The sequence below is a fragment of the Bos javanicus genome, chromosome 2 (genome assembly GCF_032452875.1).
Source record: "Bos javanicus breed banteng chromosome 2, ARS-OSU_banteng_1.0, whole genome shotgun sequence".
NCBI lineage: Eukaryota > Metazoa > Chordata > Mammalia > Artiodactyla > Bovidae > Bos > Bos javanicus.
In genome coordinates this window covers 91,232,608-91,259,987 of record NC_083869.1, presented here as the reverse complement: position 1 = coordinate 91,259,987, position 27,380 = coordinate 91,232,608, and the positions used below count along the sequence as shown (strand labels likewise).

Genomic DNA, 27,380 nt, shown 5'->3' with positions numbered 1-27,380 from the left:
TGAACTAAAAGATCACTCGTGCCATGACTAAGACCCGCTGCAGCCAAATAAATATTTTTTTAAAATGTACTCACTCCATTTTATAAATATTTAAAGTAGCTGTAATAATTCATACTTATATTTAATATAGATGGAATCTTTCTACTAGCTGTTACAAGTGCTTTGCCTCATTGATTTCTCCAAGAGACATGGGCAGTAGGTGGACACGTGGCCTCAGTCAACCTGACATTCTGTCCCCTTTATAATCCTTGACAGATACAATCCAAGGGAGTGCTTGCACAACAGTGTGAGTGCACTGATGTTACTAAATTGTACAGTTTTAAAATGGTTAAGTTCATGTTATGTGAATTTCACTTCAATTAAACAAAAAGAATAGGATCCACACCTCCTATCTAGGCCCACATAGCCCTGCACACTCCATTCCCTGGGCCCTCTGCAGCCACATCTCATACTTACTTTCTGTGCTTAAGGAAGGAATATGCTCTACCCCATTCCTTCCCTTTCTGCAGACACCCCCCCATACCTAGAACTTGTCTTTCCTTTTCCCTGGGTCTAGCAGGCTCTCCTCAGTGTCTTAGCATGGTCCGCTCATCCGCTCATTGTCCTCCTGTCCCAGTTCAGACATCATGCATTGAGCTCATCAATGGCTTTGCTGACATCTTAACAAAAGTTGTTGCTCAGTTCTGTTTCATGCATATGCTATCTTGTGACTTGAGATCATCTTATATATTTATTTACTTCCTTTTTTTTCCTGTGCCCCCTCACTCAGGGATGGTGGCGAAGAACATTGTTCACCACAGTATCCCCGTTCCTTGAGCAGTGCCTGGCACATAATAGATACCTTTTAAGTATTCGTTGAATGAATGAGTACATTTAAAGTTGAATATTCACATGACTTACTGACAAATGACTCACCTTATGTGTAAGAAATATAAGCCTATATTTAAGTTCATAAATACATCTGTATGATTCAGAGCTGTTATTAATGCTTTATAACACTTTAACTATGTTCCCTTTCCATTTATTCTTCTACTATTTCTTAGCTAAATATTATCTATCAGTGGGTTTGGATGTTTCTTTTTACTTGGAATCTGTTTTTTCTTCTTAGTTTTATACTTTTTTTTCTTTCTATGTGTCTTTCGTCACATAGTTTCTCAGCATAAAAATACCTGGTGGAAAGAATCTCCCACAGTTACCAAAAATAGCCAAAATCTTTTCAATGAATCATGAAATACTAATTCAGGGAAGGAGAATCTTCTTTGTTATAATTTCATGTGTCTGAAAACATGTGTCATGAACCTGTGTGGTACGTTTATTTCTATATTAGAAGTATTAATAAGCTACATTTTTGTGGTTGCAGGTACAGATCCAAGTGAGAAATAGCAAAACTTCTTTTGACAAGTTAAAGATGGATGTTTGTCAAAAAGTGGATTTACTTGGAGCTAGTCGCTGCAACATGTTGTCTCATTCACTTGCTACCTACCAGGTACCCACCTCCATGGTCAGCATATCCTTGCAGTAAAAAGATGAGTGGTGAGATTCCTTTTTAAAAGCTGTCTAAAGGGTGCAAAAAAATTGTATAATTGATCAGATTCCTTTGATTTTGTTAAACTTGACTTACTAAGGTTATGACATTCAGAATCATAGAATACTAGACTGGAAAAGACTTTAGCGATTACCTGCTCCTGTAGCTTCATGTTATTCCCTTTGATATCCTAGGAAGGAGAGACAGACAGACATTTAGGAGCTTGAGAGGAGTCAGGATTCAAGGCCTCTTAGCCTGGTTCATTCAGAGATGCTCCACTTTGAACTAATTCTACACACAATTTTATTTGAAGCAAAGATGCTGTGACCCAAAAGTTTAACACTTTTCTACCATTGGTGGATGAGGAAAGTGAAAATTAAATGATACTTAAAGGAAATGGCAGTGTTGGGCTTAAAAACTTAGGTTTTCTAAGTCTTATGTTCAGTTCTGCCAGATCATCATTCCATACCACTGTCATCTCAGAAGGAGATTACATTTGTGTTTACTTTAGTCCAAGTCACACATAAATAGCATACAGTGAGTAAGTTAGATATTAACAGGTAACAGCTACTGATTTTATCCGTCAGTGGCAAAATAAACTTTTGCATAGGAGAATGATAATAAACTAAAAGAAATGGCATTCGATGCTGCTTTTAAGGAATCTGCCTACTTCAGTTCAATTCTGTGGGATTTAAGAATCAAGACAAGTGACACTTGAAAATAAAAGCACGTGGTGATCTGTGTCGCATCATGCCGGGAACACCGTGGCTGTTACCCAGCTCTCCCTTGTTCTCCTCACTCACCTCCTCACTTTGAACAGGAACCTTGAAGCAGGGAGGAAAATGTACAATTACTTGAGTTAGCTTGATAACACATTTTTTTTTTGACAAATCTTTCTTGAGCCCTAAATGAAAGTCCAAATTTAATGGTACAAACTATTTTACTCCAATTAATAAAGTTTTATACATGCTTACCAACATAAAAGTTTACACATACACCTCCGATGCAAATATGATATTTTGGTGCTTTGAACATTTTTCTCCTGGGTCCCTCGGAAGGTGTTCTCATCGGCCAGCATCGTTCTCTTGGCTGCAGTTCCTCCCGAGCTGGCTCCGGTTATGTGTCAGTGCTGCACACGCACGGGCGCACACACGTGCAGACACAGTGCCAGTCCTTGTGCAGTTACTGTTTACAGAGCTTTCGGGCTCCCCAGACCTGACCTGGAAATTGATTTTAGATCCTATTTCTTGTTATTTGACAACAACTATTTGTCTACGATAGCGAGGAAAAGTAGCACTGAAAAAAGGAGAGGAAGCAAGACTGTAGTGTCACCGTTTCTTTCTCTACAGAGAACACTGCTTGGATTCTGGGAGAAAACAGCTCGAATGATGTCCCAGATTCATGGGACCTGTATAGGCCTTCATCCATACGACTTTGTAGCTCTCAAGGTACGTTCCCTTCAGTGCTCTTTTCTTAGATATATGACACTTCATCTGGATGATAACCTTGAGACTGCTTTTTGCTAAGCCTAATTTCAAACTTACAAAACAACGGGGAATCATTTTTTTATACTCTTTCAGTTAGTCATTTTTATGAAGTTCCCAGATTCCAAATGCTGCCAGCAGCACTAAACAAATACATGGGCACGCTGCTGGTGGGCTCATGATATCAGTAGAGTGGGGGAGAAGGGAATAAAAGAAAAAGTAAAAAGAAAATTAAAATGCAAAAAGAAAAGGTAATGGAAAGAGAAACAGGTGATGGAAAGTGGTCATGTGTTTTCAAAAATGACATTACAGTTTTAGGAGTTAAAGTCTCTTTGCTTTCCTTTTACACTTATGTCATAGATGTGATCCACGGTACCATTATGCCAGTTTTGGTCATTATGTATGTGTGATTGCTGCTGAGGAGTACCGAATTAGGTCAGCTCTTTCCATAACACCTACATGTAAAACGTACTCTTCCTGTGAACTTTCTGTGTGTGTGGCTTACCCAGCAGAGATGCACTGTGCTAATCCTTTCATCCATTCTAGTAGGCCACGTTTCAGTTCCTTTGAACTAATCATTCTGCTTTATTTTCAGTAGAAGTTGAAAATGTTAAGTTTGCCTAAGCTGGATGTGATGTTTGTGATGGGTTCATATTCTATAACCGTGTGTTACTGGGGCTTGGTGTAGATTTTTATTTTTAAGTCAGGTCCTGACATAGCATCTTCCAATCTAATAGATTTGGGGATTTTTTGTTTTTTTGTTGTTGTTGTTGTGTGTGTTTTGGTTTTTTACTTTTCTGTGTTAATGTTTTACTGGATAACATACTGTGTATTTAGGCAACTTTCATATCCAATTTCAGCTCAGACTTGAAACTGAAAATCTTTAGTTGTATTTAGAGCATCACAGTGCTGGCTGGCAACACAGTGAGGTCTTCTGTGGCGTATCTTAGCGTGGAGGACCCTGTGACTAGTCCACAGTGTGTGTCATGGCCATGGACAGCCAGGATACAAAGGACGCAGGGCTCGGGTCAAATTATACAGCATACATCTCCCACTCTTGACTTCAGAACTCTTCCTGTTTTATATTGTTCTTTAGAATTTTTATTCTCATTTTTGTTTGCACAAAGAGAGAAAAAGATTCCTCCCACTTACTTAACACTAAATTTCTTATCCTTAGCAACTACAAGACACTCCAATGAAGCTTACTGAAGACCACAAGGAAGAACGAAGAGAAGACAGTTCTCTCCCTGAAAACCTCAATAGGTGAGCAGACAAAAGTTACAGATCGTGCTATGAAGTTGTGGATACCATTGTATTATATATTTGTAAAGAGTTGTTTCTTCTCTGGTTTACCAAATACTGAATACTTCTATGTCATCTTTCCAGTTAACGTTAGACATCTGCTCTGAAACTTACCCCTTGCCCCAGTTTTGGCATGGCAGGCAAAGTTGGTGATAGGAATACAGAACAGTTGGGTGATAATCCCAAATTATTTAGTGTAGGAGACTGGGTCTTATACTAAGAGCCTGTCTCTAGTGAATCCCAGAAGGGACTGCTTGAAAAAGAAAGAGCTAGGTGTTGGTACCTATGAGATGGAAGCTGGTGACAGTTTGTCTCCAAGACAACACCGAGGGGACTGGGATTGGTTCCCTAGAAAGGGAGGCCCTTGCTGTGCTCATCCTTCATGTTGCCCGTTCCCCTGTAGTGACATGTTACCTTTCTTTTCCTTGCAGACCTGCCACTTGTCATTTTAACTAGATTGCGCTGAGTATAATGATGAACCCAGAAATAGGCCCAAACAATGACAACACTATATTGTTGAGTGAAAGGTGATCTGAAATATAGGCATTTCACTCTTTTCCCCAGGGGGATATCCAAACAAAAAAAATTTTTTTAACCACCTTGGATATACAATGTTTTAGAATATAGATTAAGTAATCAAATGTATAGATATGAATTAAATGTATTAACTTAGTTACATATATTGAGACTTTAAATTGTACATTGTTTATTAATTTAGTAGCTATATTTGTTATCACATTTTATGGAAGTTTTATTCGAAATCTCCTCACCCATCTTCAGCATTATGAAAGCTGCCTTTCACGTTAACTAACAGGTTCCAAAGCACCTCAACCCTCTCTTCTGTCCAAAATGTTTAAAACACAATCTAGGTATACTATTGTTGAACATTTCATTCCATATCAAACTATCCATTTGTTCTGTAGGTTTATTTCTGTGGGATTTGCAAATAAATATTGTATTGCTTTTAAGTGTCTTTAAAGGCTTATTAGGAAAAAAACCAACACTAGAGTTGTGAGTTTATACCCCAAGAATTATGAAAAATGGTTCTGTATCTCGGGACTTTTCTGGTGACCCAGTGGCTAAGACTCTGTGCTTCCAACGCAGGGTGCATGAGTTCCATTCCTGGTCTGGGAACTAAGATCCCACATGCCGCTTGGTACAGCCGAAAAAAAAAAAAGATAAAACTTTCTTTATCTCATTTTTTAAAATTATTATACCAGATGGATGATAACACTTTCCAAAATTAGTTTTGGTCGAGAATGTTTTAGCCAAATGTGTCTTATTTTAGCCAAATGTAACCATCAATTTCTTGTTCAAAATAGAGTACTCCATTTTTTCTGCAGTTCTTCATTCCCTGTAGTTCCCAAGCACTCTTTTTTTTTAATCTCTTTTCAAAAATTTTTAATTTTTTTAAATAGTAAATCTTTGTTGGTTATCTGTTTTATTTATTTTTTATTTTTTTTTTTGGTTATCTGTTTTAAATACAGCAGTGTGTACGTGTCAACCCCAACCTCTCAATACTTTACTTGCCAAGAATTCTTGAGCAAAAACCTTTTAATGCTTGAAAACTAAACTTCATACTCGACGGCTTTGGTGACAGATGTTCTCTGTGTGGTATTTCACACGGTGCTCACTATGCTGAACATGGTACCTGGTGCTTCAGTCAATCTCAGTATAAATGCATTGAAAGAATAAGAGGTGAAAGGTTATTTTTACAGTCTGTGTAGCTCTAGAAAAGATTTGTCTCAGATTTTAGGAGATCTACCAGACAACTGCCTCCTCAGTTTAAAAAAAAAAACTTTTTAAGCCATACAGAACTGTTTGTAGAGTATGAGTCCCCAGTGTATTTTAACCAAAATCTTTTCATTTTTCTGTTTTACTTTAGGTTAGTTTTGTCAGATGAGGAAGTGAACTTGGGAAGTGAACCAGGTAAGATGGTAGATTCATTACAATGTGAAATGACCACATACAAATGTGAAAACAGCTCGTTGCAGCCTTTTCAGAGAGATTGTATTAATATCCATTTAATTAAAAAACGTTAAGTCGCTTTATGTCTCTGTACAAACCCTTCTGAGTTCGCATTACAACAGCTTTATGGAGTTGTAATTGACATGTAACACTCTAAGTTTAAGTGTACGATTGGGTGATTTGGTACTTGTATATATTGCAAAATGATTTTCACCATTAGACTAGTTAACACATCCATCACCTCACATAGTTACTGTATTTAATTTGGGATGTGGTGCTGGGCAGTACTGTAAGCTGGGCTTGAGGCTCCCCAGGGTCACTTTTAAGGCATCCTGGTCAGGTGGGCCAAGGACCACGCTCCCCTCTTGGGTGGGACTGCTCACCTGCTTCCCTGCCTGGGCAGGTGGTAGGATTTGCTCTGCAGCCGCCCAGGGTCTCAGTCCAGGCTTCCTGCTCGGGTGGAACTGGAGGCTGTGCTTGGCAATGAGTTAGCTTTCAGGCAATCATAATTAGAGTGTCCAATTATCTTCTTTAGGGAATTCTGGCCTTCTTAGAGACAATTGCTTTTAGTGTAGATATTCATTTCACAGGGCAGTATGATTGTTTCAAAAATTATTCTCATATTTAAATTTACGTTATTTTAAAATAAATATACATTATATGTACAATCAACATATATATGAATTACTGTAGCTTTGGAGCCATAAAAATCTGGATTTAAAGGCTAACTTTTTTTTTTAAATGAGTCATTTATGCCTTTTTCATATTTCTCTTCAGAAAAATGACTCATACACTCCTACCTGGCAGGATGCTAGATATATTTATAAACTATGTAGCACATAGTAGGTGTCCAATATTTTTTAAGCATACACATAAATACAGACCATACTGATAAAAGAAACTAAAGACTACAATAGTCATGAGCTCTATATATCTAACATACCATCAAACATATGTTCTAAATGTTATCTAATTGTGCATATATAATCCTGTATCCAATTAGAGAATATTTTTTAACCAACATAAATGAAATATAATGGGCACTGTTGTAGTTTCAATATCCACTTATAGTATTATTTTATCTTTTAAAGCCTGCTGTATCAGTAGTTATGTCCCCTTTTTGTTGAAGTACAGTTGATGTAATATTATATGTTATAGATATACAACAGAGTGATCACACTTTTTAAAGGTTATGCTCCATTTATAGATATTGTTGGCTATATTCCCTGTGTTATACTATTATATAAACTGTTATATAATATCCTTCTAGCTTATCTTATACATAATAGTTTGTATCTTTTAATCTCCTATCCCAAAGTTGCCCTTCCCTCTTCCGTCTCCCCATTGGTAACCACTGGTTTGTTTTCTGTATCTGCGAGTCTGTTTCCTTTTTGTTACATTCACGAGTCTATTCTGTTTTGTAGATTCCACATCTAAATGATATGCAGCATTTGTTTTTCTCTGTCTGACTTATTTCACTTAGTATAATACCATCCAAATCCATCCATGTTACTATACATGGCAAAAATAAACTCACAATGACTAAAGACCTAAATGTAAGGCTAGAAACCATGAAAATCCTAGAAAACCTATGTAGAACACTCTTCGACATAAATAGCAAAATTTTCTTTTGGATCTTTCTCCTAAATCAAAGGAGATAAAAGCAAAAATAAACAAATGGGACCTAATTAAACTTAAAAGTTTTTGCACACACAGCAAAGGAAACCATTGACAAAATCAAAAGACAGCCTGTGTAATGGGACAAAAATTGGCAAATGATATGACCTATGAGAAATTATTATCCAAAATATATAAACAGCTCATACAACTCAAGATCAAAAAGACAACCTAAATGGGCAGATGACCTGAACATACATCTTTCCAAAGACATACAGGTGGCCAACCGGAACATGAAAATATGCTCAACGCCATTAATCATCAGAGAAATGCAAATTAAAACTATAACGAGGGACTTCCCTGATGATCCAGCGTCTAAGACGTGCTCCCAATGCAGGGGGCCTGGTTTCAATACTGGGTCAGGGAACTGTATCCCACATGAAACAGCTAAAGATCCCACGTGCTGCAGTGAAGATTGACACTCCTGTGTGCTCCAGCTAAGGCCTTGAAACAGCCAAACAACTGTTTAAAAATAAATACAACTATAATGAGACATCATCTCACACCTGTCAGAATGGCTGTCACCACAAAGACTACAAATATAAATACCTGTGAAAATGTGTAGAAAAGGGAAACTTCCTACACTGCCGGTGGGAATGTAAATTGGTGCAGGCATAATGAAAACCAGTATAGAGGTTTCCCAAAAACTAAAAATAAAATTACCATATGAGCAAGCAATTCCACTCATGGGTATATATATCTGAAAAAAATCCCCAAAACAGTAATTGGAAAAGATACACGTATCCCATTGTTCATAGCAATAACTGTCCATCAACAGATGAAAATAAATAAAGAATATGTGGTGTGCATATAGGAGTACTATTCAGTCATAAAAAAGAATGAAAGTTTGCTATTTCCAACAACATGGATGAACTAAGTGAAATAGGTCAGAGAAAGACAAATACTATATAATGTTGCTTATATGATAAGCTAAATAAACTGTTGAACATAACAACAACAAAAAACCCAGAATTACTGATATAGAGAAAACTAGTATTTACCATCAGGGACAAGGAGGGGAGAAAGGACAAAATAAGGCTAAGGGATTAAGAGATATAAACAATTATGTATAAAATAAACTACAGGGAATATAGTCAATATTTTATAATAATTATAAGTGGAGCATAACTTAAAAATTGCAAATCAGTCTGTTGTACACTTGTTACTTATAACTGAGGTATAATTGACATAAAACTGTATTAGTTTCAGGTGTACACATGATTTGCTATATGTATATATTGCAGAATGATCACCACAATAAGTCTAGTTAATATCCATCCTCATACACAGTGACCATTTTTTTCTTGTGATGAAACTTTTAAGATTTACTCTCTTAGCAGCTTTCAAATATGCAGTATTTGAAAGTATTACTAACTGTATAAGCTGGGTTTAGAAAAGGAAGAGGAACAAGAAACCAAATTTCCAACATTCACTGGATCATAGAGAAAGCAAGGGAATTCCAGCAAAACATCTACATCTGCTTCATTGACAATGCAAAAGCCTTTGACTGTCTATCTTAACAAATTCTTTGTTATTTGTGGAAAATTCTTAAAGAGATGGGAATACCAGACTACCTTCCCTGTCTCTGAGAAACCTGTATGCAGGTCAAGAAGCAACAGTTAGAACCAGACATGGAATAAAGGACTGGTTCAGAATTGGGAAAGGAGTACGTCAAGGCTGTATATTGTCACCATGCTTATTTAACTTATATACAAAGTACATCGTACAAAATGCTCGGCTGGATACAGCACAAGCTGGAATCAAAATTGCCAGAAATATCAACAACCTCAGATGATACCACCCTTATGGCAGAAAGTGAAGAGGAACTAAAAAGCCTCTTGATGGGGGTAAAAGAGAAGAGTAAAAAAGGTGGCTTAAAACTCAACATCAGAAAACTAAGATCATGGCATCCAGTCCCATCACTTCATGGCAAATGGAAGGGGGAAAAGTGGAAGCAGTGACAGACTTTCTTTTCTTGGGCTCCAAAATCACTGCACACAGTGACTGCAGCCTTGAAATTAAAAGATGCTTGCTACTTGGGAGGACATCTGTGACAGACCTAGACAGCATATTAAAAAGCAAAGACGTCCCTTTGCTGACAGAGATCCATATTGTTAAAGCTATAGTTTTTCCAGTAGTCACATACAGATGTGAGAGTTGGACCATAAAGAAGGCGACCACCAAAGAACTGATGCTTTCTAACTGTGGTGCTGGAGAAGACTTGATTTAGAGTCCCTTGTATTGCAAGGGAGAAGGCAATGGCACCCCACTCCAGTACTCTTGCCTGGAAAATCCCATGGATGGAGGAGCCTGGGAGGCTGCAGTCCATGGGGTCGCTAAGAGTTGGACACAACTGAGCAACTTCACTTTCACTTTTCACTTTCATGCATTAGAGAAGGAAATGGCAACCCCCTCCAGTGTTTTTGCCTGGAGAATCCCAGGGACGGGGGAGCCTGGTGGGCTGCCGTCTGTGGGGTCGCACAGAGTCGGACACAACTGAAGCGACTTAGCAGCAGCAACAGCAGTATTGCAAGGAGATCAAACCAGTCAATCCTAAAGGAAATAAATCCTGAATAATCATTGGAAGGACTGGTGCTGAAACTGAAGCTCCAATACTTTGGCCACCTGATGCGAAGAGCCGACTCATTGGAAAAGATCCTTGTGCTGGGAATGATTGAATGCAAAAGAAGAGGGTGGCAGAGGATGAGATGCTTGTAAATAGCATCACCGACTCAATGGACATGAATCTGAGCAAACTTAGGAGATAGTGAAGGACAGGGAAACCTGACCTGCAGCAGTCCTTGGAGTTGCAAATAGTAACAAAGTACTAACTATAATCAACATTCTGTACATTACATCCCCATGACTTATTTATTTTATAATAGTTTGTACTTTTTAACTTCCTTCACTCATTGTGCCCCCACCTCAGCCTTTGGCAACCACCAGTGTTCTCTAAATCTATGAGCTCAGGTATCGTTTGTTCTTGATACACCACATATAAGTGAGATGGTACAGTATGTGTCTTTCTCTGACCCATTTCACTTAGCATAATGCCTTCAGTGTCCATCCATGTTGTCATAAATGTTAAGATTTTATTCTTTTTATGGCTGAATAACGTTCCATTGCATCTATGAACCGCATTTTCTTTTTTCACCCATTGATGGGCATTTGGTTTCTTTCAGTGTCTTGGCTGTTGTAAATAATGCTGTAGTGAATAGTGGGGTGCATGTATCTTTTTGAAATAGGGTTTTTGTTTTTATTTTTTGGATAAAGTACTCAGAAGTGGCATTGTTGGATCATATGGTAGTTCTATTTTTAGTTTTTTTGAGGAACCTCCATATTGTTTTTCGTAGGCACTGTGCCAATTACATGCAATGTGAAAACTTTTAACTTTTAAGAGGGCATGGATATAACAGAGGACCCCAATATTTGTGGGTATTATAAAATTATTTGCTATATTTATACATACGTGATTTTTATCTATAGATCTTTAAATTTTACATATATGGATTATAATCTGATTTGGTCAGTTGAACAGTTGGGTTTAAATTATTATAAACTACTATAGTAAATCAGCATGCTGAATTTTTTCTTCTTCAACTTAATCGTTCATGTGCTTTTGTTTCAGCAACTGAAGATCATAAGGAAAAACATTCTGGAATAAAAGAATTTGTAGCACCTCAGTTTTCTGATTCTGAAAATGGTATATTATAATTTCACTATATATATATGGATAATTTATTATTTAAAATGCTTTAGTTTTTATTTAATATTCATTTTCATAACATGAAAATCTGATAGGTCTTTTCACAGGAATACAATCCTACTCTTTTACTTCATAGCATGTCACAATGGAAATTAAATAATTGTTTATTCTGTATGTCTCGGCCCTGTGGGAGCGTCTGTGACTGTGAGGACGTGCGGGACTGTTGCCCCACTTACTGTCTCACGTATCTCTGCCACCTACCAGCGCAGGCACTCAGTCAGCACTACCTTGAGCATTTCTCCCAAGCAATTATGTTGCATGTTTTCTCCCAGTTTGTCATTTGTCTTTTGACTTTTCTTATAGTTGTTTTTTGCCATGAAAACAATTTAAACATTTTATATAGTCAAATTTATTCATCTTTTGTTTCATTGGATCTGGATTTATGTCCTATGCAAAGCCCAGGTTAGAGGAGTTCATTTGTGCTTTCTGCTGCTGCTGCTGCTGCTTTCTACTAGTATTTATATAGTTTGTTTTTTTTAACGTTTAGATCTCCAATTCATTTGGAGTTTATTCACGCAAATGGTATTGGAACAATGGATTGAATGTTATATTTTTCCAAATGGCTATCCTTTATTTTTTTAAATGCCATCTTTGCCCCAGTAATTTGAAATTAACTTCCACTCATATGCTAGATTTCTATACGTATTTGAGTCAATTTCTGGACTTTCTTTATAGCTTATAGATGTGTCAATGTACCATTGCCACATTTTTTATTTAAAGGCTTATTGTCTAGCTCCATAAGAAAGTTTCATCGATACTTTGTGATCACATTAAATCTGAAAACTGACAGGTTGATGATGTCAAACAAGGGGTATCTTTCTGTTCAAGTTTACTTGTATAGCTTTCATATATAGTCTTTTTATGTAGGTTTTGAACATTTCTAGTTAAGATCATCTCTGAATATTTTCTTTTATTGTGATTATAAATGACATTTTCTTTCCATTTCATCTTTAATTGGTTACTATTTTGTGTATATAAGTGCTATTGATTTTTACATATTAGTTTTGTATCCTGCTACCTTGCTAAATTTGTTTATACTTTGAGTTAGTTTTATGAGTGATTTTCTGGAACTTACCAGGTAAACCATCATGTCTTCAGCAAATACAGATAGTCTTGTTTTTTCTTTAATAACTCCTGTGACTAATTAAGTTCTTTTTTTAAATTGGTTACTACCTCCAGAACAATGTGAAATAATAGCAAGCATGTCCTGATCTTGGTGTCAGTGCCTGTTTCTGAATTAATTAAGATGCTAGCTTTTAGATTGAGGTATATAATTTATAATGTTAAGTATCCACACATTACTGTTTTCTCAAGAGATTTTATTAGGAATGGTTGCACACCCACTCCTTGTTGAATTTTGCCAGCAGCTTTCTCAGCATCTCTACCAGTGATTATTTGATGTTTGCTCTTAAATACATTAAGATGGTGAGCTATATTAATAGGATTCCAGTTAGAAATCCAGCTTTGTCATTGTGCATTGTCTATTGATATTTTATTTACTATGTTTACATTGATATTAATTTCCCTGTGAAAATATCTCAGCCTGTGATTTTTTTTTTTTAGTTTTCTTCTTTGTGGAAATTGATCAGTTTAACCTTTTTTACCTGTCCTGGGACCAATTTTAATAAGTTATATTGTTCTCAGAAATTATTCATTTTGTCTGGGTTTTCAGATTTATTTGCATAGACTTGTATAAAATCTCTCTTGATTTTTTAAGTTTTATTGGGATATAATTTAAATACCATAAGATTCACCCATTGTAAGTATAAAATTCAGTGGCTTTTAGTAAATTTATAGAGTTGGGCAACCATCACAATTGAGAATTAGAATATTTCCATTACCCTCCAAATTCTCTCATGCTTGTTTGCAATTATTCCTTGGTCCCCTCCCTGACTCCCACCAGACTAGAGCAAATTTTCATCTTGTTGAATTGAGAAAGGGGGGTGGAAAGGAATGGTTCTTAGTTCAAATACTATAGTCTCTCATTCTTTCTGAATTGTAATAGATGTTCTTGTGTAAATGTTTCTTCATTTGAAGTATGTCCTTGGAAAATTTCCAGAGATTTTAAAATTATTTTCACCAGTTACTTAAAAACTGATGTGCAGGTCCCTAGACCTCATCATTCTGTCATGCCAGAAGCCTCTTTGATTTTTATTGATAAATGTAGTCATGATTTTTCTATTAATTATTATTTAAATACCCCATGGGTTATGATATGAAACGTCTTCTTTATCACTATTTTTCAGAAATTACATTCACCTTTCAACCAGGAGTTGTTTAAAAGAAGGTATTAAGAACGTGCAGGCAGAAGAGCCCTTTAGTTTCTGGTTTCATTAAAAAACGGTCTCATTTTTTTCCCTTAAACTTTATTTAAGGTACTAATTTAGTAAGTTTTTGTTTCATTCATAAATATAGGAGTCACAAGACCAAATACAGTTGACACTTGAACTCAGTGGGGGTTCTGGGCCCCCATCCTCCGACAGTTGAAAGACCTGCCTATAATCGACTGTGGTTGTTGCTGAGTTGCTAAGTCATGTCTGACTCTTTTGTGACCCCATGGACTGTGGCCCGCCAGGCTCCACTGTCCATGAGATTTCCCAGGCAGGAAATCCCACTGGAGTGGGTTTCCATTTCCTTCTCCAAGAATTGTCTCATTTTATTTCATTACAATCAGAGCATGTTGTTTGTAATATCTCTATTTTAAGAAACTGATTTGTGTGTGTGCCTTAGTTACTAATTTCCATGAATTTTCAATGTGTGCTTCAAAAGAAGGTATATTTTCATTAGGGTTTGTATATATTCAAAAACAACCACAGTAGAACCTCCCCAGCAGTCTAGTGGTTAAAACTTTGTATGCCCAATGCACGGGGTGCAGGTCTGATCCCTGGTTGGAGAACTAAGATCTCACCTGCTGCACAGCACAGCTGGAAAAAAAAAAACTACTTGTTGATTATGTTGTTTAGATCTTTTACATCTTTACTTCTGTCCTCTTGGCCTGTTTTTTAACTTGGTATATTATAGTCTCCTATTATTAGCTTCTGTTTTTCCTCGTGTTTCCTGTAGTTTCTGTCTTACACAGGTGGTTGCTTAGTTATTTTATACATAAGTATTTATAGCTATTAATTTCACTGTGAAATGTCATTTTGATCTTTCAGTTCAGTCACTCAGTCATGTCCAACTCTTTGAGACCCCATGGACTGCAGCACGCCAGGCTTCCCTATCCGTCACCAACTCCCAGAGCTTGCTCAAACTCATATCCATCGAGTTGGTGATACCACCCAACCATCTCATCCTCTTTTGTCCCCTTCTCCTTCTGCCTTCAATCTTACCCAGCATCAGGGTTTTTCAGTGAGTCTTTTCTTCACATCAGGTGGCCAAACTATTGGAGCTTCAGCATCAGTCCTTCCAGTGAATATTCAGGACTGATTTCCTTTACGATTGACTGGTTTGATCTCCTTGTAGTCCAAGGGGCTCTCAAGAGTCTTCTCCAACACGACAGTTCAAAAGTCCAACATCACAGTTCTTTGGCACTCAGCTTTCTTTATAGTCCAACTCTCACATCCATACAGGACTACTGGAAAAACCATAGCTTTGACTAGATGGACCTTTATCAGCAAAGTAATGTCTCTGCTTTTTAATATGCTGTCTAGGTTGGTCATAGCTTTTCTTCCAAGGAGCAAGCATCTTTTAATTTCCTGGCTGCAGTCACCATCTGCAGTAATTTTGGAGCCCAAGAAAATAAGTCTGTCACTGTTTCCATTGTTTCCCTGTCTATTTATCATGAAGTGATGGGACCAGATGCCATGATCTTTGTTTTTTTGAATGTTGAATTTTAAGCCAGATTTTTCACTCTCCTCTTTCACTTTCATCAAGAGGCTGTTTAGTTCCTCTTTGCTTTCTGCCATAAGGGTGGTATCATCTGCATATCTGAGGTTATTGGTATTTCTCCTGGCAGTCTTGATTCCAGCTTGTGCTCATTTTGCATGATGTACTCTGTATATAAGTTAAATAAGCAGGGTGACAATATACAGCCTTGATGTACTCCTTTCCCAATTTGGAACCAGTCTGTTGTTCCACATCTGGTTCTAACTATTGCTTCTTGACCTGCATACAGATTTCTCAGGGGGCAGGTAATGTGGTCTGCTAAGTTGCTAAGTCGCTTCAGTCGTGTCCAACTCTGTGCGACCCCATAGACGGCAGCCCACTAGGCTTCTCTCTCCCTGGGATTCTCCAGGCAAGAATACTGGAGTGGGTTGCCATTTCCTTCTCCAATTGTGGTCTAGTATTCCCATTTCTTTAAGAATTTTCCACAAATTTCTTTAAGAATTCTTTAAGAATTTTGATATGTAGCCTACCTAATTAGAAATTGTCTTCACATAAACTTCTAATCACTTTATTTGTTAAAATTATGTTAATAAAATATGAGAATGAAACAAACTTGATTTGCTGTATATCCTACTCTTATTTCCTTGAAAAGATAAAAGCCATTTTGTTTTTATGTTCACTCAACAGTTGCAAAAGATTTGCCAGTAGATTCATTGGAAGATGATTTTGAGAAGGAATTCTCGTTTCTGAACAGCCTTCTAAGTCCTGGTTGTTGGAGTGCTGGTGAATCTTCCCAGGAATGCCAGGCTGTCTTTGGAAGCCCCAAGGCCAGTCTCACGTGCCAGGAGCCTTCTGGGGGCTCTGAGCCTCTTGCTCACTCCGCAGGATTCCTTCCTTCACAGCTCTTTGACCTTGGCCTTCATGCTGCTGGAGCTTTCAACAGTAAGTGTGCAATATTTGGATACCCCTGAATTGCTGTATATTTGTGAAGCAAAACTAGGTACGTGTGGATGCTGAAATCAACAAGGAAACAAAGTTAGCTTCAGTACTGCTAGATAAAATCTTCAGTCACACCAGTCAACAAGAAAAACAACAGATATCACTGGCGTCTGTCAAGGAGAGTGAAACAAAGGGTGTTTTCCTGCCACCTCCCCTAAACCCCATATTTTCTTCATTGATTTTTCCAGGTATCTTCTCTACATAGAAAACCAGTGTCTTGTTTAAAAATTCTTGATCTGCGAAGTTATCCCTGCCTAGGGCAGGTGACACTGTTTCTTCCACCTAGCAAAACTTGATGCATTCTCTTCTTGTGAGCTCAGAGATGACAAAAGAAAAGGGAACAACTCCGGAGCTGGTTCCCTGACAGCCTTCGGGGCAATGCGGTGGGAGTGGAGGGCTGTGTGGAAAGCTGGGAGCAGGAAAGGGCCACCTGCTTTGTTTACATGTCAGGGAGTCTCTCCACTCACCTGCTGTTCCACCGTCCTGTGTCCAGCCCGACGCCTTAGGAATCATACTGTTCCCCACTTGGATAGTGGTTCCTAAGTCCTATCAATTACATTTCTAACCTGTGTCTCAGATTCCCACTCCTCTTCCATTTAGAACGTCGTTTGGTTTCCTGGGTTTCTGTGACTCCACCTAACATGTCTCCCAAACCCTAATTATATTATGGAATATTACCCTGGTACAAAGATTGGAGGACTTTTATTAGATATTTTTCCCTTGTTTTTCTGTTGTTATTTCCCACTTGATTAACAATGCATAATTCATTATTTCTCTCCCCAGGCTGGGCCTCCCATGGGGGTTTAGAATTTCCTCTGTCACACATTGATAACCAGCCAGTGCCTTCACAGAGTCCAAAGAAATTAACAAAGTGTAAGTTACTTATTTACATTATCTGCCATCATAATAAGTCAAATTCAAGTAAATTTAGAAAAGAATCATTTTATAGCCTTTGCCTCATATTGTCCAAAAAATTATTTTGTTAATAATGAATTAAAATGAAAGCTGTATTTGGCTGTCCCTCACTGTGGAAAGCAGTGACTAGACTTTGTGGGCTTGCCATGGTAAACTTCATCCTCTACTTCAGTCTTTTATGTTTTGTGTTAAAGTCTATTGATAATGGATAATGCCATTAGAATAGAACATGCTCTGTGTGCACAGGATGCCTGTTGACAGAGAACGCACTCAGGCTTATAGCACAGGACCGGGTACATAGTAATTGCTTTCATATATGGAGTACTCATTGTATTTTGTCTGCAGAGCTGGTTCATGTTGTAATTACCATGTAGGATATACATAGAAAATAGACCCATTCCCTGTCTTACAGGATCTTATACATATTAATCCTAGTCACTGACGTTGACTTAACTTTTTAATTGGACAGAATTTCAGACACACAGAAATATTTCACAAATGAAAACGGCACAAAGAACACCTTCATGCAGATTTCCCTGTTGTCGGCATTTTATCCCATTTGCTTTATACAGGCGTGTGTGTAATGCACGTGTTGTTTTATCTGAACCACTTGTGGGTAAGTTACATGCACCATGACCCTTTCCTCCTAAACGCTGCAGCTTGTGTTTCCTGAGAGCAGGTATATTCTCTTGCACAACCACAACATGGCTGTAATGTTAGGAAATGTTAACACGCGTTTCTATAATCTACTAAGTATTTGTATCTTATGTTTGAGTTGACCAGTAATGTCCTTTATAGCACTGTCCTGAGTCTGCCTGGCAGGGCAGGGGGTAGGGGGAGTCTGTGGTCATGTAATGTATTCAGTTGCCATATTTCATTAGACTCTTTTAATCTGAAATTTTTCCACAACTTTTGGTTTTTTTGGACATGGGCATCTTAAAAGAATATTGTCTTTCTGCTCCACTGTTGTTTTTAATAGAAGGCTCCTTATTCAATTTGATTTGAGGTCTCCTTGTAATTAAATTTAGGTTGTTCGTTTTCCTGAATATCTAGTCAGATTATCCTGACTAGAACACACATAGGTGATGTTCCTTTCTCAGTGTTTCACAGCTCAGAGCTGTCCCTCTCTCCCTTAGGGGTGTCACGTTGACCACTCACCCAGGGAGCTGTCCAGGTTTTCTCCTATATGATCACTATTTCGTTCTGTCCTCCCTGACAGTTACTGAGCAGTCTGTGGGAAGACACTGAAACCTGGGACACGTCCTGCTTTTCTGTTTGTCAGAATTTCCACTTAGGTTTAGCATCCGTTTTTGCTTTTTGCCTGATTCAGCCTGTCCTGTTACAGGTGAAAAGTGATGATTTTCCAACCCTAGCACTCTCTCCACACTTTTTTAAAAATTGTAGTAAAAACACAGAACAAAATCTAGCATCTTAGCCGTTTTTAAGTGTACAGTTCAGTAAAGTATATGCACATTGCTGTGAAAAATGTGAAACTTTGTACCCGTTAAACAGTAACTTCCTGTTCTCTCTTCCCAGCCCCTGGTAACCAGCATTTTACTTTCTGTTTCTATGAATCTGACTACCTTCACACCTTATATAAACAGGGTCCTGCAAGTACTTGTCTTCTTGTACCTGGCTGATTCCACTTAGCGTAATGTCCTCCAAGTTCATCCGTGTTGTAGTGCGTGACAGGGTGTCCTTCCTTTTTAAAGTTGAATAATATTTCATTGTATGGATATACCACATTTTGTTTATCCACTCATCTGTTAATCACATTTTTTAAACAGCCTTATTGACATATAATTCACATGCCATACAATTGGCTTCTTCCACCTAAGATCATGGCATCCGGTCCCATCACTTCATGGCAAATAGATGGGGAAACAGTGGAAACAGTGGCTGACTATTTTTCTGGGTTCCAAAATCACTGCAGATGGTGATTGCAGCCATGAAATTAAAAGACACTTACTCCTTGGAAGGAAAGTTATGACCAACCTAGACAGCATATTAAAAAGCAGAGACATTACTTTGCCAACAAAGGTCTGTCTAGTCAAGGCTATGGTTTTTCCAGTGGTCATGTACGGATGTGAGAGTTGGACTGTGAAGAAAGCTGCTGCTGCTGCTGCTAAATCACTTCAGTCGTGTCCAACTCTGTGCAACCCCATAGACGGCAGCCCACCAGGCTCCCCCATCCCTGGGATTCTCCAGGTAAAAATACTGGAGTGGGTTGCCATTTTCTTCTCCAATGCATGAAAGTGAAAAGTCAAAGTGAAGTCGCTCAGTCGTGTCCAACTCTTAGCGACCCCGTGGACTGCAGCCTACCAGGCTCCTCCGTCCATGGGATTTTCCAGGCAAGAGTACTGGAGTGGGGTGCCGTTGCCGTCTCCTAAAGAAAGCTGAGCACCAAAGAATTGATGCTTTTGAACTGTGGTGTTGGAGAAGACTCTTGGACTGCAAGGAGATCCAATCAGTCCATCCTAAGGGAGATCAGTCCTGGGTGTTCATTGGAAGGACTGATGCTGAAGCTGAAACTCCAATACTTTGGCCACCTGATGCGAAGAATTGGCTCATTGGAAAAGACTCTGATGCTGGGAGGGACTGGGGGCAGGAGGAGAAGGGGATGACAGAGGATGGATGAGATGGCTGGATGGCATCACTGACTCAATGGATGTGAGTCTGAGTGAACTCCGGGAGTTGGTGATGGACAGGGAGGCCTGGTGTGCTGCGATTCATGGGGTCGCAAAGAGTCGGACATGACTGAGTGACTGATCTGACTGACTGACCTGCCCGGTGCTGTGTGTGCTTAGTCACTCAGTTGTGTCCAATTCTTTATGACCCCATGGACTGTAGCCTTCCAGGCTCCTCTGTCCGTGGGGATTCTCTAGGCAAGAATACTTGAGTGGGTTGCCATTGTCCTCCTCCAGGGGGATCTTCCCAACCCAGGGATTGAACCCAGGTCTCCCGAATTGCAGGCAGATTCTTTACCGTCTGAGCCACCAGGGAAACCCAAGAATACTAGAATGAGTGGCCTATCCCTTCTGCTGTAAGCAGAAAACTATCTCTTATTCCCTATTTACATATGTGTTCACTGTCAGAATGGATTCATACTTTTTCTGTGGTTTATAATCACTGCTGTTCTTAATCATTTTGGTTCTCAAATTGTCCCCATGTTGACCAGTGGGAGCACTTTTAGACTGACATCTAAATCTTTGTAGTATCAATATTTTAAAATTTTCAAACCATTTCAGACCTACAGAAAGGCTCGCAAAAATCGTACCAAATATTCCCATATTTTCCCACCTAGATTTCAAAAAATGTTACCATGTTTGCCTTATTCTGTGTGTGCAGTATATGTAATTTTTTGTGAACTGAAATTATTCTGAGACTTAAATAGCAGACGTAATGCCCTTCACCGCTAAAAACGTTAGCATCTGTTTCCTAAGAAGGACATCCTTTTACATAATCACAATTTAGTGATCAAAATTGGAAATTAAACATTACCTTACTACTGTTATGCAATCTATAGATCTTATTCAGATTATTTCAGTTGTTATAAAATACAGTAGTGTTACAAATTATATAATGTATTTTATAACAAGAGAAAAAGATATTTTCCTAGACCAATCCAGGATCCAATGCAGGATCACACTGTATTTGTCGTCAGGTCTCTTTAGCCTCTTAATCTGGGACAGTTCCTCAGTCTTTGCCTTCCATTGTTGTGGCTTTTTGTGTGTGTGTGTGGTTAATTTTGTAGAATATTCCTCGAATTGAGTTTATCTGACGCTGTCTCATAGATTCAGGTTATGCATTTTGTCAGGACTAGCAGCACAGGAATGATGTTGTGTGTTCTTAGGAAACCATACCGGGAGGCACACGGTGCCTCTTGTGCTCCGTTGCTCACGATGTTATTAACTTCGATCACTTGGTTAAGGCGGTGTCTGCCAGGTTTACTCACTATCAAATTACTATTCTGTTTTTTCCTTTGTGATGAATAATTATCATGTGGAAAAATATTTTGAAACTGTAAGAATGGGTTGTTTCTCATTACCAAAGTTTCTCCCACTAACTCAGCATTCCTTGATAATTCCTGCATGAAACGTCTGTTACTGTGGTTGTTACCAGATGATAGGTTTCTGTTTGGTCATTCCTTCTACGTTTACTAGTTGGCGTTCTGCTGTACAGAAAAGCTTTGTCTTGTCCTCACTTTTACTTACTTGTTGATATGTATCATTGTGGACTCATGGAATCCTATTTTATTCTTCCTAATACTTTGGGATAAATCAGTTGGGGAATCTGTCAATTCCAAGCAAATCACAGATTCACAGCAGCCAATTCTGAATACAGACACCCTTAGGGATTCAGACTATTTAGTTTTCTCTTTTTAAACTCACTAAAACTTAATTGTGTTTAATCATTAAAAAAGTGAGTAAATTTTACCACTGAACAGAAAAAAGCTGAGATACTGAGAATACTGCTATTTGCTTATAATCCTTGAGGCTTAGTGGGGGGAAAATAGGGGGAAAAAGCTTTCAGCAAAAAGCTACAATAAAATTAAACCTTAGAATTTTAATAAAAATTAAAGTTCTTAACAATTTTAAAATTCACTCATTAAGTACCCCCCACTTCATTAGTCATTAGTGAAGTGAGGTGAGTTGCTCAGTCATGTCTGACTCTTTGCAACCCCATGGACTATATACAGTCCATGGAATTCTCCAGGCCACAATACTGCAGTGGGTAGCCTTTCTCTTCTCCAGGGGAGCTTCTCAACCCAGGGATTGAACCCAGGTCTCCCACATTGCAGGTGAGTTCTTTGACTAGCTGATCCACCTTAAGGAAATGCAAACTAAAACCAAAAATGCAATAATACCATTACCCACCTATCAGAACAGCTTAAATAAAAACTGAAAACCACTCATGCTAACAAGGATATGGAAGAACTTGGACACTACTTGTGGGAGTGTAAATTAGCATTACCATTTGGAAAACTGGCAGTTTCTGCTAAAACTGAAATACACGCACCACAAGATGCATGTACCTTTCCACTCCTAAGTACTTTTCCAACAGAAATGCATTCAACTGTTAACCAAAATAGATGCAAAAGGATGTTTTGACAGCACTGTTGCTAACAGCCCCAATGGTATTTATTTTGTCTGTGATGCTGGGTGAGAGGTTGGGTGAGGGTGGTGTGAGTAGTGACCGGAGGGTGCCAGCTTCTAAGGAGTGGTCATGTTCTGTTTCTTGATGTTGGTATTTTTATGGTTGCTTTTACTGTATGAAAATTAGTTATTTAGGCTCTTTTTCTCTGTACATGTGTGCGTGCTAAGTCGCTGCAGTCATGTCTGACTCTGGGCCACCCATAGCCCAGCAGGCTCCTCTGTCTAAGGGATTCTCCAGGCAAGAATACTGGAGTGGGTTGCCATGCCCTCCTCCAGGGGATCTTCCCAACTTAGGGAATCGAACCCACGTCTCTTATGCCTCCTGCACTGGCAGCTGGACTCTACCACTAGCGCCACCTGACTCACTCATTCACCCTCTACTTGTTGTCCTCTAAGAATCTCTGTAGGCAAGAAAAGTGCACAAGGAAAGCCCCCATGAAAATAACGTAATTAAGACCTTCATTTCCCACTGTGACAGATAAATATAAAACCATGCCACATTTGTAGAATACTGTACGACTTTTGTATGCTCATCAGAACCTCTCAACAGCTGTTTGAGGGAGTTCAGGTGTTAATGAAATGATCAAATGTCCTGCTTGACACTGTTCTTCAAGTTTAATTATTAAAAGCCCCGCCCCGCCCTACTTCCTCTCAAGTATCCTGGTTTAATAATAAATTATATGATCTTTACAAATGAGGAAGCAAGAGGACCCAAGGTTAAATGACTTGCTCATTATTACTTATTAGTAGGTACACCCAGGACTCAGAGCCAGAATTTTGTGTGGGCATCACTGACACTACCTTGGGGTTCCCAGAAACAGAACTGGATACACAAAGCTGCCTTTCACTCTGTCCGGATCCCTGAGGCTTGGGATCCCCACAGCCCAGTCTCCAGCCCCCTCCTCTGTGTAAAGTGACAGCCATGCTTGTAAGAGAGGGTTGCTTTAGCCTCGTGAGTTGGATTGCCTTCCGTCCTCTGTCCACTGCGTCTCTGGTCTCATATGTAACCTTCGGATTGTCCCCTGGGTCTCAGCCCTGCTTTCTGGACCCCCTGGCCTTCTGAGATGACCCACTGTCCATGCCACTGAACAGTCTTTCACTAGCCCCAGCCTTCAGCATAAATGTATTATTCTTGACTATCTGCCCATTACTTGTAGATTATCCATATATGCAATTTTCCATTCTCCACAGGGAGAGAGTTGGTTAACAGGAAGTTGTGTCTGAGACATAATTCACTCCATATTTATCAAAAATTTGTAAAGTACACGTGGAAAAGACAAAACAACTGTAAATGAAAAGGACAACTGCTGAGAGACAGGATTAGGGGATTGTTTCCTCCCTACATCTATATTTTAAGATTACTTTGATAATAAATATGTATTCCAAGCACTAAGTTTGCAAGTGTAGGAACAAAGGTTACTTTTAACCTTGAGCCTTATCTGAGAGTCTTCTATTACTTCCTGCCTTTTCACTTTTAATCAAGTCCTTCTCAGAGCAACATGCAATTAGCTTTCCAAATTATCCTCAAGGAGACATAATCGATGTTTATTCTTGTCAGTTGTCTTAAATTTGATTCAAAAGAAGCAGCATCTACTTTAAAATTATAAATGTGGTACAGTGATGTGATTTTTTAAAAATCTGGGACTCTTCAATGTGTTGTTGTTTTTTTTTTTCTTTTTTACTAGCTCCCAACAGTGGTAACCAAGACATGTCAGCCTGGTTCAATCTATTTGCAGACTTGGATCCACTTTCAAACCCAGATGCTATCGGACACTCAGATGATGAACTTCTTAATGCTTGACTGAAGTTACGATGCCACTTCAATGGCCTTGAGACACCAGTTTTGCAACTTACTGCCTTAGTGAAAAGGAGTTTATGTTGTCACTCACATATGAAGACACTGTGTTTGCAAATTTAACACTTGACAGCCAACTTTAGACAGATGGTAAGGACCAACCACATTTTTATACATTAAGTGTCTATTTAATATCTTGGATTTGCAGCAGTTGGTAATATATGTAAACCTTTACAAAACTATTGAGTCTGAAATTGATACCAAAACTTAGTAGGGATTGGGTTTATTGATTTGGAAAACCTTTTATGTATGAGTTGCCTTGCTGGCTGTGAGATTTCTATATATAGATGAAGGACAGCATGTAAACTGGGTTGTGATTTGGGGTTGGTTTTTAAATAAAACACTGGCAGGGGGGATTTTCTGTTGTGGAACATAGCACTAGAAACAAGACTAGTTTTGTCTTTAGAAAGGTAGAATAAGATTTGAGAACTCAGTTTTCTTTGATGAAATCACAGAGAAACTTGGTATTTGTTCTCTCCACTTGGAGGCTAAAATGTAGTATCTCAGTTCTTTTCCTTCATACAAAATCATGGACACCCTCCAATTTCATTATTGAATTTTTTGGGGAAAGTAGCAGGACGAGTTATTTGCTAAGTCCACCCTCTGTAGAAACAGAAAATTCTCTTCCCATCTTATAAACCACAGGACTGTCCAACAGTATTTCAGACGTTGTACTTCATTTTGTCTTCAGGCCTAAGTCTTCACACACTGCCGTCACAGTGCCCTGTATTCACACGCTGCCTGAAAGAAGACCAGGGAGGATACTCCCTGGGCAACTGGCAGTCGTATTCCTGCAACCACCCGGAAACGTCTACTTGAATGAGGGAAAAATCTGATTAACTCACCCTCGAACAGATGTGCAATACTTACCCAGTATTTCTTAACATGATTTAACCCAGAATACTTTCTGGCACAGTTACAGAAAGCTCTATACCATCAGTAAAGCAGTCTTTCATTTTTCCACTTTTCTGTGGGTGACATCAGCTGAGGTTCTGTTTGATTACTAAGGACAAACTTACCCTTGGAAGGTTTAGAGTCTTAAGTATCAGAAGGCAGTTCCTTTAATGGAAGTTGAAGTATATGCTGATACAAGCACAGCCATTGTAGACACAGTCACTCTATGTCCTGTTCTTTCTTCCTGCCCAGCCTTAGTTCTGAGGCAGTTCACCCGCTGTCCTGTTTCATCATCGTCCAGTCCATTGTATCTGCATAAGTGACCATGTTCACGAACATGTTCACAGCAGATTTCACTATACTCCTAGTTCCAAGCAAGCTTAACTATTATTTACAGGAGAATTGCTTGTAATCTCTGAGTCACTGTATATAGAAAAAACATTTTCTTAGGAGCGACTAGGGCAGGTAAATCGCAGTCCACTTCCCATCCATAGCAGTCTGGCCTAACTACGATCTGAACTGCCCACAGGGTCTTTGGAAAACCACAACTGTGGTCAAGTAGTGGCTGGCTAGAAAGACCTTAACTGAGGGTCAGGAATATGGACTTAAAAGAGTCTGTAAAACTTTCCTTAAAATATTTTCACGTGCTTATTCATATTTACTTGGTTTAACCCTTAAGCATTTTGTAACTCTCCCTTTGTATTCAGTGACATTTGCCAGTGCAGTACATTGTTCCACCAAAATCCATCACCAGGGTCATGATTATGAATCACAATCTGAAGTCTATACCCATGGTCACTCTGAGCTCTCAACTTTGGGAGTACCTCAGAAAGTGTTAATTGTCTTGAGTTTTGCCATTTTTCTCTTATTAATTCTCACTAATGCATTAGTTAAAAAATACTTGAATAGCTCCCTCACATCCATGCAGAGCAGTCCTTGTTATGGCGTAAACAAAGAGGAAAACCAGTACTCTCCCTAGGCCTAAATCCCTGACAGTGGATGTAGGGGGATACTGCCCCCCAGTTTTCCAAGAGCAAAGGTTATCAAAAAATAGAAACATTATCAGAATTTGTATTATTCAGTTCTTAGTTTCTCTAACATTTTTGCTTTCAACAGAGTATCCATTTGCTCCTTTAACCCAAAAGCAACACTGCCTTAGAAAGTCCAGTTATAACTTCAGCAAGTCTAATGACTCCATTTTTGAAGTGCACATTTAAAACTTTATTTTTCCTCAAGGTTAGTTATTTGAAGCTCAATCATTAATTTAAGAGCCAGAAACAGAAATTTGGCTGTATTACACTTAAACTAGGTATAATAGCAAACCAAGCACATATTCAGTTGGGAGTGAAAGGAAAGGACAGGATAAACACAGAACAGAAAGGTGGTCAGTTGCTATTTGCTTAAATCTAGAACCACCATTCAATAAATAAATGAATTAACCTTAACCAAGGGTGAGCTGAGAACAACTCTTATCAAAATAAATGAATGCTTTTTATGTTGAGTGGGGGGGGATAGCTATCTTATACTTTTTAATAGCAGACAAAAATGCATTTAAACTTAGAAGAGCCCCCAGAAGAACTAAAATTTGCCTAATCTTTCTTCAACCAACTTTAGGGCAGATTAAGATCAAATTGGTGTGACTTTGTATTTTTTGAAATCTTTCATTAAGTGTAAAACATAACTCTGATATGATTAGAAACAACCTGTTTTAACAAAACAGGTTTCAGTATTTCCACAATGAAAAAGTGTTTGTATTTCAGACCATCTGGAAATGTAAAGGTCTTAACTGTGTACGAACAAAGGAAGTTTGAATGTGCTATTTTTCTGAGCCTCTTTTATTAATAATAAAACTATAAGATGGCATTAAAAAGTTTATTTTCTAAAGTGTTCAATACAAATCTAGTTGTTGTTTCCCTATTCAAAAACGTTGGTTTTTACCTCAGGACCATAGTAGTAAGAAGGTAGTTTGAATGATACAGATACCACAGAATGAAAATAAAACCAGGGCAATTAA

General features: G+C 38.4%; 1 protein-coding gene across 8 annotated transcripts in view; it reads left to right on the top strand.

Annotated features, from left to right (window-relative positions):
- Positions 1 to 27,380, top strand: part of ICA1L (islet cell autoantigen 1 like) — a 58,239-nt gene extending 30,859 nt beyond the window's left edge. For 5 of the 8 annotated variants that reach the window (XM_061382058.1, XM_061382031.1, XM_061382026.1 and 2 more), the window contains exons 6-13: positions 1,361 to 1,486; positions 2,875 to 2,973; positions 4,187 to 4,272; positions 6,197 to 6,240; positions 11,585 to 11,659; positions 16,235 to 16,489; positions 17,330 to 17,419; positions 24,303 to 27,380. In XM_061382058.1, the coding sequence (XP_061238042.1) occupies positions 1,361 to 1,486; positions 2,875 to 2,973; positions 4,187 to 4,272; positions 6,197 to 6,240; positions 11,585 to 11,659; positions 16,235 to 16,489; positions 17,330 to 17,419; positions 24,303 to 24,418 (891 nt within the window). In that variant the 3' untranslated portion in view covers positions 24,419 to 27,380. The remainder of the gene's footprint in view (positions 1 to 1,360; positions 1,487 to 2,874; positions 2,974 to 4,186; positions 4,273 to 6,196; positions 6,241 to 11,584; positions 11,660 to 16,234; positions 16,490 to 17,329; positions 17,420 to 24,302) is intronic. The other 3 variants (XR_009729852.1, XM_061382041.1, XM_061382049.1) reach the window with 3 other exon arrangements.